Source organism: Cynoglossus semilaevis, chromosome 3 (assembly GCF_000523025.1).
Source record: "Cynoglossus semilaevis isolate Cse_v1.0 chromosome 3, Cse_v1.0, whole genome shotgun sequence".
Taxonomy (NCBI): Eukaryota; Metazoa; Chordata; class Actinopteri; order Pleuronectiformes; family Cynoglossidae; genus Cynoglossus; species Cynoglossus semilaevis.
In genome coordinates, this window is record NC_024309.1 from 16,006,281 (window position 1) to 16,019,575 (window position 13,295).

The 13,295-nt window shown below is 44.6% G+C and overlaps 2 protein-coding genes across 2 annotated transcripts; both read right to left on the reverse strand.

Moving 5' to 3' along the window:
- Nucleotides 1-279: 279 nt before the first annotated feature.
- Nucleotides 280-5,069, reverse strand: LOC103377503 (acetylcholine receptor subunit delta-like). Its single transcript, XM_008308340.3, is given in 13 exon segments — nucleotides 280-623; nucleotides 742-860; nucleotides 1,176-1,222; nucleotides 1,224-1,282; nucleotides 1,357-1,471; nucleotides 1,552-1,663; nucleotides 1,988-2,188; nucleotides 2,363-2,472; nucleotides 2,697-2,852; nucleotides 2,966-3,075; nucleotides 3,390-3,434; nucleotides 3,638-3,783; nucleotides 4,954-5,069. Coding segments are annotated over 13 exon segments (1,467 nt in total). The 5' UTR covers nucleotides 5,015-5,069; the 3' UTR covers nucleotides 280-437.
- Nucleotides 5,070-6,162: 1,093 nt separating this feature from the next.
- Nucleotides 6,163-13,196, reverse strand: cip2a (cellular inhibitor of PP2A). Its single transcript, XM_008308339.3, has 21 exons — nucleotides 12,630-13,196; nucleotides 11,991-12,138; nucleotides 11,568-11,680; nucleotides 11,158-11,252; nucleotides 10,961-11,057; nucleotides 10,710-10,832; nucleotides 10,377-10,522; nucleotides 9,984-10,059; nucleotides 9,652-9,879; nucleotides 9,319-9,478; nucleotides 9,074-9,221; nucleotides 8,856-8,955; nucleotides 8,630-8,748; nucleotides 8,264-8,444; nucleotides 8,075-8,149; nucleotides 7,743-7,853; nucleotides 7,441-7,637; nucleotides 7,002-7,115; nucleotides 6,816-6,898; nucleotides 6,433-6,572; nucleotides 6,163-6,346 (listed from the first exon to the last, which is right to left on the reverse strand). The coding sequence occupies exons 1-21, from the start codon at nucleotides 12,729-12,731 to the stop codon at nucleotides 6,200-6,202; spliced, it is 2,703 nt and encodes a 900-aa protein (XP_008306561.1). The 5' UTR covers nucleotides 12,732-13,196; the 3' UTR covers nucleotides 6,163-6,199.
- Between the last annotated feature and the right edge of the window lie 99 nt (nucleotides 13,197-13,295).

A 13,295-nucleotide genomic window follows, 5' to 3' on the forward strand; every position in this document is an offset into this window, starting at 1 on the left:
TTTCAGGAAATATTGTTCACTGAAACAATTCCCCCCGTGTGGCATTAATAAAGTTCAGTCTAATCTAATGACGTGGTCAGATAGTGTTTACATCACGATCATTGTAGAAAACAAACACGATTTAAGCCCTGCTGGTCCAATGCTGCCTCTAGTGGTCAGTTTGTGTCACTGAGCTCGGTACAGGAGGTTCAATCTCTGGTTCGACTACGGATGTTGGTTCAGAAGAATGAGCAGCGTCTTTTCATCAAGTTCAACCACAAAAAAAAATAAAAAATGACAGAGTGTAAAACGTTTATTCAATTCAAAGGAATAAAAGTCAGTTTGATTATAAACAGCATCATAACAAAAGCTGTCAGAGAAAAACAACAACGTGGGAACGTCACATGACCACCCTGACTGTGACAGTGTGTGTGTGTGTGTGTGTGTGTGTGTGTGTGTTACAGCAGCAGGCGGGGGTTGTCCTCTCTGTAGTCATGCTTGTCCCCTTTGAAGGGCAGGTGGGGGGGGTGGTTACAGATTCCCATCAGAAATATGATGATGGTTCCCAGTGTCATCACCGGCGTCACCAGGAACAGGCAGAGTCGGTCCACGGTGCGAGCGATGCCGCTCCAGTTGTCCTTCTCCTGAAACAGGAGCAGGGTGAGGTCACGGCCCTGACCTCTGACCTCTGACCCTCTCTTTATATTATTATTATTATAACTATTGATTTAACGTATATGTGTGTGTGTGTGTGTGTGTAACCTCGTTGTAGTCGTTTTTGTTGCGCATGTGTCTGATGATGTAGTTTGCTCCGTCCACCGCTGGTTTGATCTCTCCATACAGCTGCTCCGTCATATCTCCCTCCTCCTGTGGATTCACCACTGTAAACACACACACACACACACACACACAGGTAGGTCTTTAACAGAACAGCTGGTTCTGACCGGTCCTAAAGTTAGGGTAGGATTTAAACACGACTTAATCAACAGGTGTCACAGCATGACACAGTGGTTTGTGCTCTTGCCTTACAGCAAAGGTCATTGGTTGAATCCCCAAATTTCAAATAATTTGTCAACATTAACCTCAAAGACCCAAACTGAACACAGGGGGCAGTAGAGGAACAGAAATGTGATAATCATCTGACTTCTCGTGGTTCACACGGCTCATATCTGACCCCCGGTGGGGAGGACGCCCACCTGCAGCATGTGTGGCTCTGGTCCTCAGTCCGTGTCTCACCGACGGGAGGCCCCTCGTCAGCCGGCTGGGACATCCTGAGGATCCGAGGCAGACGCTCCAGGAAGAACTGAAGGAGGGAAGAAGAGTCAAACTGCTGTCGTTGATGGTAATCCACCACTGCCTGCTGAGTGTGTGCTGTACCCTCTTGGTCCAGTTGGTCATGACGTGCGTGCTGGGCGTCCTGAAGTGCAGGTTGAGGACCACCACGCAGTTGAGGACCACCACAGTGACCAGGACCATGATGAACATCAGATACCTGAGGACAAGAACCAGGAGTCCTCTGTCTGTCCGTTTCACTGCTGGACGTGTGTGTGTGTGTGTGTGTGCGTAACCTACTTTACAATTAGTGGCACAGACATGGACGTCTCTGGAAGCCTTTGAGAAATCAGCAGCAAGAAGACAGACTGAGCCAAGAGCACGGATATGGACAGGGTCATCTTCTCACCACCTACACACACACAGACTGATTAAAACCACGCCTCTGCACCAAAGTCCATAGAGAAAAACAGTGATTTTAGCCCTCAGTGATACAGGAGATGATTGGTCCACTGCTGCCTCCTGTGGTCAGTTTGTTTCACTCAGGTAAATCTGAACAATGCATGTCAAACAGTGGAGTCATTTAACAATATGTTTGTCTTTTTGATTGAGTCTGTGGTGTTTAGATAAGTCATCAGTGTCTGTGGTGTAAAATGACTGATTCTCTGTATGAACTTTGGAAAAAGAGACAGAAAACAGTTCACACACACGTTGAACTGTCTGAGAAATAACTGACTGTCTGCAGGCAGATAGTAGACCAGCGAGGCCAGGAAGGAGATGAGAACACAGGGGATGATGATGTTGACGATGTAGAAGAGAGGTTTGCGTTTGATGACCAGGTAGAAGGTGATGTCCTGGTGCTTGTTGCTCTCCATGGAAATGTGTTTGTACATGTTTCTCTTGGCCGGTCGATGGATGATCTCCCACTCCCCGTTTTCTGTGACATGACACAGGTACACGCAGAGGAACAGTTCAGTTGGCTAACCTGCAGCTATCTTTTAACTCGGCTAACCTGCAGCTATCTTTCAGTTTCTCTTGGCTCTAATTTTGGCAAATGTAACTATAGAATGAGTGGAATTTCCTTCTTTTTTTCCATGTTGTTAAATGTGACCTGTGAAGCTGGCAGGGTCGATGATGATCCACTCTACTGTCCACTTGCTGGTCTCGTCTTCGTCTTCCTTCAGCATCAACCTGATCTCTTTGGCGTTGTAGGTCAGAGAGCTGCAGGGACACATGGGAAATGGAGTCAGACAAACAGTGTCATGAATAACCGCTTTGGTTTAAAAAAAAAAAAAAAAAAAAAAAAGCTAATTTTTGAGGCTACTTTTTGTTTAGCCTTTGGCCTTTGGTTTAAAAAAAAAAAAAAAACTAATTTTTGAGGCAACTTTTTGTTTAGCCTTTGGCTATTTTGTTGGGAACATTTGCAAATTGATTTTGAGTCTTACACAAATTTGAGTGTGCAGTTCTGCCAGTCGAAGGGGAAATAGTTGACATTGATGGAGCAGGAGGAGCGGAAGATGGCGGGGGGCAGCCAGTAGCAGAGTCCATTGGGGCTGACCAGGACGTTGGAGTAGTAGGCCACCTCAAACTGAGCGTCGTTACTGAGGAGGAGGAGCCGTAAACGTTAGCCTAGAAATATTTTTCTTAAGGAAAGTAAAGTTTCTCTTTTGTCAAGTATTAGACATTTGTCAAGTGGAATGGAGCACAATCTCACTTGTTTTCTAGAACAATCTCTGGCAGCCACAACATATTGGTGGGCAGCCGCAGGATCTCGATGCCGTCAAACTCTGTGGTGTTCCAGGACAGACGGTAGTCGATCCAGGTCTGGACAGAAGACATTTCAGCTCTAGCACACAGACCTGATATTTTGTGACTTCCGAGATTGAATAGATTTGTGTCAGTGCCACAAACTGACCACAGGAGGGCGGTGGTCAGTGATCATATTATTTTCTCTATGGACTCTGGCCTGGGAGCTAAAATCAGTTTGGTTTACACTTTTAATGGCCAGCATATGCTTTAAATATGAATGACTTAAGGATTTCATAAAACACCTGAAGCATCAAAATGAAAAAAACAAAAACAAAAACTGAAATGAATAAACCCTTAAATTACCGTTTTTTTCAGTATTTTTTACGTACATGTTCGATCCATACGTTTGTCAGCAGCGTTTCGTCCACTTCTTTCTGTGGAGGAGGGGCAACAAATAAGAGAGACTTTTTGTTATTGTTATATAAAGTTCATGACTATTTATTTATTTAAACTCCCAGGTTTATCCACTGTGATAAAATCCATCACACTGAATATATAATTTGATTTATCGCAGCACCGGAAACACACACACACACACACACACACACACAGGGACATGAAGAGTGTGTGTTGGTACCAGAGAGATGAGGTTGGACAGTGTGAGGGCCAGGTACACGTCCACAGCGTCCTGCTGTCTCTGCACAGGACGCAGCTCCTTGTTGTATCCTCGTTCCTTGATCAGGTGGTTGATCAGACGCTCCTCCTCGTTCCTGCACCAGCACTCTGACACACACACACACACACACACGATCAGAAGAACAACCAATAAAATGGGGGCGTGTTTATAAATACTAATCTGAAGAATCGGCTGAGCAGAGTTTTGAGGTCGGTGTAGACGTCGGTGGGAGGAACAGGTGGAACAGGAAAGATCAGCTCACGTGTGTTGGTCCTGTCGTTTTACATTTGTGGTGTAAAGTTGTCAGTTTATCCTTGTATAAACTGGGTCACATGGGGCGATCAGTACTTTTGGCCTTACAGCAAAGAGGTCATCGGTTTGATTCCCTGTTGTCTGTTAACGTTCGACCTAAACTGGAGACTGACCCCCCCCACACACACACACACATACGCCCCCTGGTGACTAGTTTGACTAAATCCTCTGACTTCTGCCTGTTGAATAAATAAATCAACACACGTCTATGAAATAAACACAAATAAACAAATAAACAGAGGAGAAACTGACAGAGTCTGTTCTTCAGTCTAATAACTGAAGGTGAAAGACTGCGTGGTATTCACTGTGTGTGTGTGTGAATTCTTCCATGCAGCTCACATTTCCTCCCGACAGCTGCTTCACTTCACCCCCCCCACACACACACACACATACACACACTGTAACTGGCAGCCATGTTTGTTTGTTTATTTGTCTGTGAACTCTCTGCCTGTTTCTTCCCATGGCCGTCGCTCTGATTCATCAGCTGATCAGGTACAGAGCAACCTGATTGGACGTTGGGAGACAGGTGACCCAGGACTAAGATTCATGGAAACCTGCAGTCGATGGACCCTGGTTCACACCAGCCCCAAAGAGAAGGAATGTGTCAGGGACTTGAAGACTACTTGAAGTCTTCGTTTTATCAGACATTTTTATTTAGGTTAGAACATTATGGTTCTGCAGTTCTGTGGACTTCAGCCTGATGGAACCTCCAGGAACTCTTCTGAAGAAGAACTTCTGAAGAAGAACTTCTGAAGAAGAACATGCAGAATTTGTCCACATTTCCTGGTTTTCTATCCTGGACACAGACAGCACTGTGTCTAGAACCGTTCCTGGTTCTTAGCTCCAGGTTCTACTGTAAGTGTAACCAAGTCCTAAGTCTGAGAACGTCCACCCGACTGGTAGACCAGGCACATGAGCAGATCACAGACACGTCAAGGTTCTGGAGGTTTCACACAGAGACTCACCTGATGAGAAGAGAGTGAGCAGAAGAACGGAGCCCAGAGCCGCTCCAAGATGGAGCTTCATGTTTCCTGGTGATCCGCAAGTCCCGACTCAAAATCCTGAAAACGTCCAGCGACCACTGCTGAGGAAGACAGTGAGTGGTATGGAGGGAGGCGGGGGGTCGGTGGGTGGAGGGAGAGTGACAGGAGACAGCTGCAGAAACACTGAGTAGAAAATAGCAGAGGGAGAACAGCCGCAGTCACCTCCACACACCACGATGGAGCCACGATTAGTGCTTTTACCTTACAGCAAAAAGGTCAGTGGTTCAATCCCCGGCTCTAACTGCTGGTCTCTCTGTGTGTGTGTGGGGGGGTTCTCTGCAGGTTCTTCAGTTTCCTCCACAGCCCAAAGACCGGAGATTAGGTCAAAGTTCACTCTGAACAGACTGTAGCTGTGAAAGACAGTGTGAGTGACTCTGTTATACTGCCCCCACCTGATGACCTCAGGGACTGGGAGCAGAAGGACACGACAGACGACTGGACTGAAACACAACAACTCAATGGACAGACTGTTGGACATTTAATAATCCCACTGTTTGGTTTAGTCGTTAAACACAGAAACACTGACATCTACCTGCTGATGTTGGTACCGTCTGTTCCTGTAAATTTACACAAAAAGATTTTTTGTCAACATTAGGAATGTTGACTAATCTGGATCAATCACGGTCATCTATAACCAGGATTAGATAGAACTTTTTTAATAATCTTAATTATATAAGTTTAATGAGGGACTGCCTTGAATAATCCACAGCACCCTGTGATTATTCAAATTCAGAAAAATTTGATTGACAGCCCATTCAATGTGTTCTTCTTGGTTTGTGAACGAAGAAAACTTATTTTCTTTATGAATTTTGGATTTATTACACACACACAGATTAGACAATGACTTTAAAAAGAAAAAAAAAAACCCAGTTACACAGCACAGTTTAGATGGAGCAGCTCACCGAGGGACTGTCCTCGTCTCCAGAAACCTAACTAGATGTGGCGTCTGACCGTAGCGCATTACCCTCCAGTCCAGTTGGTGGCACTCTCCAGTTTTTCGTCCATACATATGACCACGAAGAAGACCGCTGCTCTGACACAAACAACGGTGCAAACCTGTACGAGGACATCCTCCAGGAACTGACCAATAACAGAGCAGGATTCCACTGACGGCCCGTGGAGTCTCGTCACAGCGACACTCTGTGTTCTGTTTTCTGACTCCACCACGTCACAGTGACAGGTTGACCTCATTCTTTATCTTGCCGCTGCTCAGGCTGTGGATCATGGCGATCATGGCCGAGTGTTTGTTCAGCTCGTCTTCCTTCTGCTTCAGCTTGGTCTCCAGTTGGCTCTTCTGCAGCTCCAGAGAGGAGGCCTGGAGAAGAGAGCACGTCTTTACTGAGGAGCAGAGCGGTAACAGTGGACGCAGCGGCAGAGCGGCTGCAGTGACACTGTGGTTACCTTGATGCTGGCGTCTTTTCTGGATTGTTCCGTTTTGTTCAGTTCTTTCCTCAGAACGTCCACAGTCTCCTCCAGCTCTTTCCTCTCTTCGTCTTTCCGTCTTCCCTTTTCCCCTTCAGCGCGCAGCTCAGCATGAAGACCTGACAGAGACAATGATGTGAACACCAGAGGGCGTGAGAGAGGCAAACGTCTAAAATCCTACTAAAGATGCTTTAACTGAGGACGACGCCAGGCTCAGTGCTCCTCAGAGGAACCTCGAGGGTCTACTGAGCTCCAACCTGGTGAAGTGGATTCAAACTTCAAACTTGAACCTCAACAACAGCATGTGGAATAAAACCCACTAAGTATTAATATTACAGTTTGACAGTGATGGTGCGACAGACCTGTGATGTCAGAGTTTTTGTGCTGCAGGTCCAACTGCAGCGACCTGACCTCCTCGTCTCTGTCCTGTAGCTCTGAGGTCAGCCTGAACAGAAGGTCAGGGTTAACGCTGGTCTGTAGTGAATGTCTTCAGCATCACTGTTTGATTAAAGACTCTGTGGGTGTTGGGGGGTGGGGGGGTCGTTTACTTGTCATGTTGCAGCTGCAGAGCTTCCTGGTTCTTCCTCAGAGTGTCGTTCACTTTGGTGACAGAGATGTGGGAAATCTGAAGCTCCTTCAGCAGACGTTCAGTTTCATTAAATCTGAATAGGAAACAAAAAAAATCCTGAATAATTATTTTTCCAGAGAGAATTTTTCATCAAAATAAACACAAAATCAAAGATTTTCTTTTTACTTTTTAAGCAAAAGAACAAGGGTTTCTAAATTCAGGATTAAACCTGGAAGTGTGGATTTCAGACTCTTAAATTCAGGATTAAACCTGGAAGTGTGAAAGGATTTATTCCTGGAAGGAATAAATCCTGATACTTATTTTGTTTTGTTAAAAATTAATTTAATTACAGCCTGGTTTAAACCTGAAACATATAAATAAAGTTTATTTTGATCAGTGGCCAGTGTTGTGACTCTGACCTGTTGAGCAGGGCATTGTAGCCTCCCTTCAGAGCCTGGTGCTCCTCAGAGTCCAGCTGCAGTCTGGTGTTGTGCTGCAGCAGCGCCTCCATGTCCACCTTGGAGCGCTCCAACTCCAGAGTCTGGTTACGGAGCTCACACTGCAGATCCTCGCAGCGGCGCTCGGCGTCTTTCAGCAGAGAACCCAGTTTTTGAGCCTGAAGGAACAGAAACCGGTTTCTGTTTCACTCCACAAAACCACAAAACATTTATGATAATGATCATCACCGCCTTCGTGGTGTCACACGCTGAGTGAAGCTCACTTCAGCCTCAGCCTGAGATCGTTGGTAACGATACTGAGCGATGAGACGATCGGCCTGAGAAAGAGCCACAGCTTTGGCCTCCAACAAGTCCTGCAGGCGGCGCTCCTGAGACTGTCCAGATAAAGGTTAAAGAAATATGAAAAATAAACACCAGCATCCGCAGACCAAGCACAGATCAAGTTATGAAAAATAAACACCAGCATCCGCAGCCCAAGCACAGACTGTTGCACAGACCAAGATGTAAATATAAGAAAATATGTGAAATACAGTTAAGTTAAAAGAAATCTAATTCTCTGCAGAAAAATTAAATCTAATCACAAAAAGAAACTCACTGCAAACGTTGAGATCTTCTGAGCATAAACATCGATGATCTCAGAGACGTGCGACTCCTTCACCTGCTCCTGCAGCTGCAACACAGGAAAGAGATGTTTCTGTGACTGGGTTTGACACCAGGGAAGACACACAAATATGCAGTGAGAGTTCTGTTCTTCAAACATGAATAAGTTCTGGGATCCATTTACCTCCAGGCCGTTCTGGATCTTCTCCACCAGACTATGAACCCCCCTGCTGGAGGAGGTGGACGAGTCCAGTTGGTTAGTGTTGGACCTGGGAGGGGGGGCTTCCTGAACGGCCAGACGTTTGACCGACAGCTCGGCCTCTCTCAGGCGGTAGGCGTTGTTGGCGGCCATGCTTTCTCCAAGACTTCAGGTGAAATGGAAAAGTTCAGCACAGAAGAAGACAGGAGGACAGGAGGATGAGGACAAGGACCTCCAGAGTCCAGTCTGAAGGTGGTTCATCTATGAGTCACCACCAGTTAAAAATGCACCAAACCTTTGGCTAACATGAGCTGTTCTGATTTTTACAGCTGTCTACAGTGGGAGACTCACACTGAGGAGGGAAAGTCTGGGAGAGGAGTGGCTTCAAACAGCAGCGAGAGTCCAGTCTGAACACACTCTCTGTGGTGAGAGGTCAGGGCCAGAGACAGAGGAGTGATGATCCTCTGATCCTAGGGTTGAAAACCAGCAGGAGGAAATGACCACAGCAGAGACAACACAACAATCTGACCTGGGTCAGATGACTGTACCGCCTGTGACCTTTGACCTGTGTTTTTACCTGTAGCATCCTGTAGAAGCTGGTCTCCATGTCTTTCACCTGCTGTCTCAGTTTGCTCATCAACTCCAGAGTTTTCAGCAGAGCTTCTGCACACACCTGACTGAGAACACACACAAATATTTCAGATGAACAGAAAACGGTTCATAGTTTTGAGCTAAAGTCTGTATTTGACATATTAAACAAAATAAACTCCAGCCACATTTCTGAGCGTCACTCACCTGAGACTGTCGTCAGAGCCGGCAGGAACACTGGTGAGTGGACTGCTGCTACAGGAACAGGAGAGCAGGGATTCCACCTGTGAAAGGCAGAGCTGAGCGCTGATATGACACGACACCATGGATCTGGTGGAGTCGTCAGTGCAGAGGAGTGGAGGTGTTAAGGCTGAAGTTCCAGCAGGATCACAAAAACAAAGAGCAGAAGAGAAGGAGGAGAAAACAGGAGGAGTTCTGTCTGGAAAGGATATTGAGCAGTAGACTAGTGACGTGTGTGACACGTTGACAGTGTTTCCTCAGGTGAGCGTCACTCTTTGCTGGAGTGCCCTTCAGCAGCGACAGCAGGACAGGAAGCAGCATTTCCACAAAGCCGACGACACAATCTGGAACACTGGCTGAACCCAAAGACTCCTGACAGGATCACAACAAACACCAAACAAAAGTCAAAGACAGACGACGAGAAGAGGAACCACCTGACGTCAGCAAAGAGGCAGTTTTTTTAATGAATGATTTCAGAGGTTAAAACGACACAGTCTCTTTCTATATCACATTTTAATCACCCAGCCCAAGAGTTTAGGTGATACCTTCAATAGCTCATGCAGCAGGTGCAGGGCCTGGAGAGAGCAGGACTCGGTGCCCTCCACAGGGGAACTCAGCCACTGCACCAGAGCCAGCCCGGACTCTTCTTTTCGTCCGGCCACCTGTCTACGACTGCCAGCTTTCAGCTTGGCTGAGGCTGGTTTGAAGACAACATTACACAGGAGCGTGCGCAGACCTGAGACACTGCACATGGACAACAGCAGCTCCAAGACCTGCAAAACACACACACACACAGTGAAGACACGTGTTACATACAACAGCAGGGACCTGTTGGTTAAAGACGGTAAAGGGGAGTGTCGGGTTTCTTTGGTCTCACCTTGGCTGCAGAGTCTGGGTCTTTGGACTGCAGCAGTCCTAAAACCTGAGAGACACACGCTGAGAAGTGTGGATACCTAAGAATGTAAAAATACATAAACACAAAATCCTAAAAATAAACCAGCAGTTTAAGTCCCTGCCAAATGAGTTCACACTGAGCTGAAGAATCAGCTTTTGAAGATAAAAGTTGGCTTCAGCTGTGTGTCGTTTTTTTCCTGATGTGAGGTTTAACAGCAGAAGAACAGAAGTTCCCTATAAACAGGTAAACATTAGTGAAGATGACTTAAAAACTCCAGAACTAACCCAGATGTTAGATGTTAGAGTGTTAGAGAGCAGAGAGAGAACACAGACTGTGGCTGATGAAGGCCTGCTGCAGACTGGGGTCATACTGCACCTGCTCAGGTAGTCGGCTATTTTAGGATTCTTTAACAAGTCCACCAAAAGGTCCACAGAGTATTTTCTGGTCAGGGTCCCATCTCCATTCACAATGATGTTAAAGACCAGCTGGAAAGTCTGGTGGATGTTCTTTGCATCAAAGAGCTGACGAGGAAAGAGATTTATGTTTGACACAGCAGTGAAATCAGAACCAAACACTTTCACAACAAACAAACATTTCTGTGTAAAGGCTGATTTCAAAGCATTTCTTTGTCATTTGAAACCATTCCAAAGAAAGGTTCGTGTGTTTGTGAAACAAAACATATTTTATAATTAAATTTTTTTTTGTTACCTTTTCTCCAACCTTCTCATTCAGAGTGAGGCTGGACAGGATGGATAAAGTGAAGACCACCACCGTCAGACTGTTGTGAGCAAGGAAGTTGATCAACGTGCGGTAAAAGGGTTTGACATTATCCTTAAAAAAAAAATAAAATAAATGTTTTTAATTCTTTTATCTCGGTCTACCTTGTGGTCCTGAATCTTCTTCAGTGACTTTGACTTAAGATTCTGATACATTTAGAAGAAATCAGCTTAAAAACTCACCAGAGACTTGATGTGGTTCTGCACTGACAGGTTGTCCCGGCACAAGTTGGCCATGAGACCCAGACAGGGCATGATGATGTCATCGTTCTGAGACTGGCTGCAGTGATATAGAAAGGTAGAATGGTGACTCCTGGACTAACCTCTCACAGACTGTCATTTCATTTTAATCAGACTGGACTGTGAGGGGAGGGGTTTACATGTTGGTCACAAGGAAAGACACCAGCTCTTGGATGTAGTTTGTAGACTGGAAGATCTGTGTGTTGTATGTCAGTTTCTGCAGTACCTGCAGACACTGAAAGGTGGACATCGTACATCAGGTTTTAAACATCGTAGAGAAAAAGTCACAAAAAACAGAGACGCAAAAACGTACATACTAAAAAACAAAAAACAAAAACACAGACAAAGTCTTGGACACAAGTTATTTCCACTTGTGTCCATCTACCATTTATATAATGTTCTTCCAGTGGCTGACACTGGAGATCTATACAGACTTTACACCCAGCCCTTCAGGGGCAACTGTATTGCTGATGTGGCCCCTGGTGAAAATGGGTTTGACAAAAAGTCCTCACCAACAAACAGGCAGTTCAGTGAGTGCAAAAAAACGTACCTGTAGTACCAGTGGATTTTCTGGAGTGGCGTTGTGACAATGAATAACGGAGGCCAAAGTGCTGGTGAGGTTGTAGCTGCTGTGAAGAATTCCCCGACTGTCATTGTCACAGGCTGAAGGACAACAAGGACAAGTACCAGGATTAGAGTCTGTCTGGGATCTTTATTGTTTTCTGTTTCAACTGACCATTTTCATGCTGATGATCGGTCACAGCACTGAGCACAGGATGCACCGAATTTTCTGGCACCTTTAGAGCAATTTTTATTGAGAGCCATAAATGCAATGGTACTAATAATTGGCATAACAATTTCTTTCGGTGTTTCCTCATTTTCGGTTTTGGTCAAGAATTTTAATTTCAGTGCATCACTAGTGGCACCTGTGGTGTCGAGAAGCAACAAAGCCGTTTGCACTCAGACAACTTACCTAGCTGAGCAAGCAGGTTGATGATGGAGCTGATCAGAGCTGGGCTAGTGTTTGGACTTCCAGCCAGCTCCACCAGTCCACTCACACACTCGCAGGGTAAAACCTGGCCTGACGACAGCAGATGGTCACACTTCAGACTGGAAACATCCTGCAAAAACAGTTTCACATTGACTTTTGATGTTTTTAAAATCATAGCAACAGTCCCAGGATGTTAATTTATAATTATATTTTAATAGAAGAACATTATCAAAGTATCAAAGAAATCTTCATTTTGTCATGCAACAGTTTGCAATTGACTTTTGTCTCCATTACTTTCAAATAATATATGTATATATATATATATATATACATACATATATATACATACATACGTATATACATACATACATACATATATAGTCTGTACATTCTTCAATATACTAAACAATACAATATCCAGAGCACATTATTGCTAAAGATTTCCCAACACATTGTACATATTGCTAATGTCAGGTATAAACGTTTCACATCAACAACTTTTGGTAATTTAATTTTTTCTCCAACAATTTAGACACGTGTTTTAAACAGTGTTAGTATCGCGTCCACAATTAATTCAAGGATTATCTAGATCCATTAGAGTTTGTATAAAAGTTAACTCACCTCCACTTGTCTTTGCAGCTGTGCTGTGTTTTCTGTCGTCCTGTTATCCTTGTACTGACGGATGGCCAACAGCAGAGATTTCAAACTCGTCGTCAGGTCCATCCTGCGCAGCGCAGTTAGTTTAAATTGTTCGATATTGAATTTTCAAATACAGGCTATTTCTAACCAGCGCAAATAAAGTAATGTATTTTGAGTAACGTTCACAAACGGTATTATCAGATAATATTACAACGCGGTTTCATAGTTTGTCGTAACGGTCTACTTGAAACATTTATACTTTCTTCCCCAAACATCAACAGCAAATACAGCACAGTAACAGCCGGCTACGTCACGTCCTCCCGCTTCTGCTTCAAACCGGCCGGGAACCGACCATGTTTGAGGAAGGGGAGAAGACTTTCCGCTACATGCTTTAAATAATGTTTTGTGGGCTACGCTATTCTAATATTTTATAAAGGTTATTTTATTAGATCTAAAAAAGTATATATTTGATAAAAATATCCGTCATGTTTAAAAAAAAAAACCAACCCAACATGATCGAACAGAACTTCCCCCTAAGCCACTCGAATAGTGTAGCCCAAACCGGAAATGGAGTTAGACGAACAAAAATATAAATAAAACAGAATAAATTACTGATTACTGTGCATTTATGTGTTTCTCTTGTTTAAA

Excerpts from the sequence above, each read along its gene's own strand:
- cip2a (XM_008308339.3), bottom strand. The coding sequence starts at position 12,731 with ATGGACCTGACGACGAGTTTGAAATCTCTGCTGTTGGCCATCCGTCAG. Across the intron at positions 11,253-11,567 it reads AAAATCCACTGGTACTACAG|TGTCTGCAGGTACTGCAGAA; the intron begins GTACGTTTTTTT and ends TCCACCTTTCAG. Across the intron at positions 9,479-9,651 it reads TGCTGCATGAGCTATTGAAG|GAGTCTTTGGGTTCAGCCAG; the intron begins GTATCACCTAAA and ends TGATCCTGTCAG.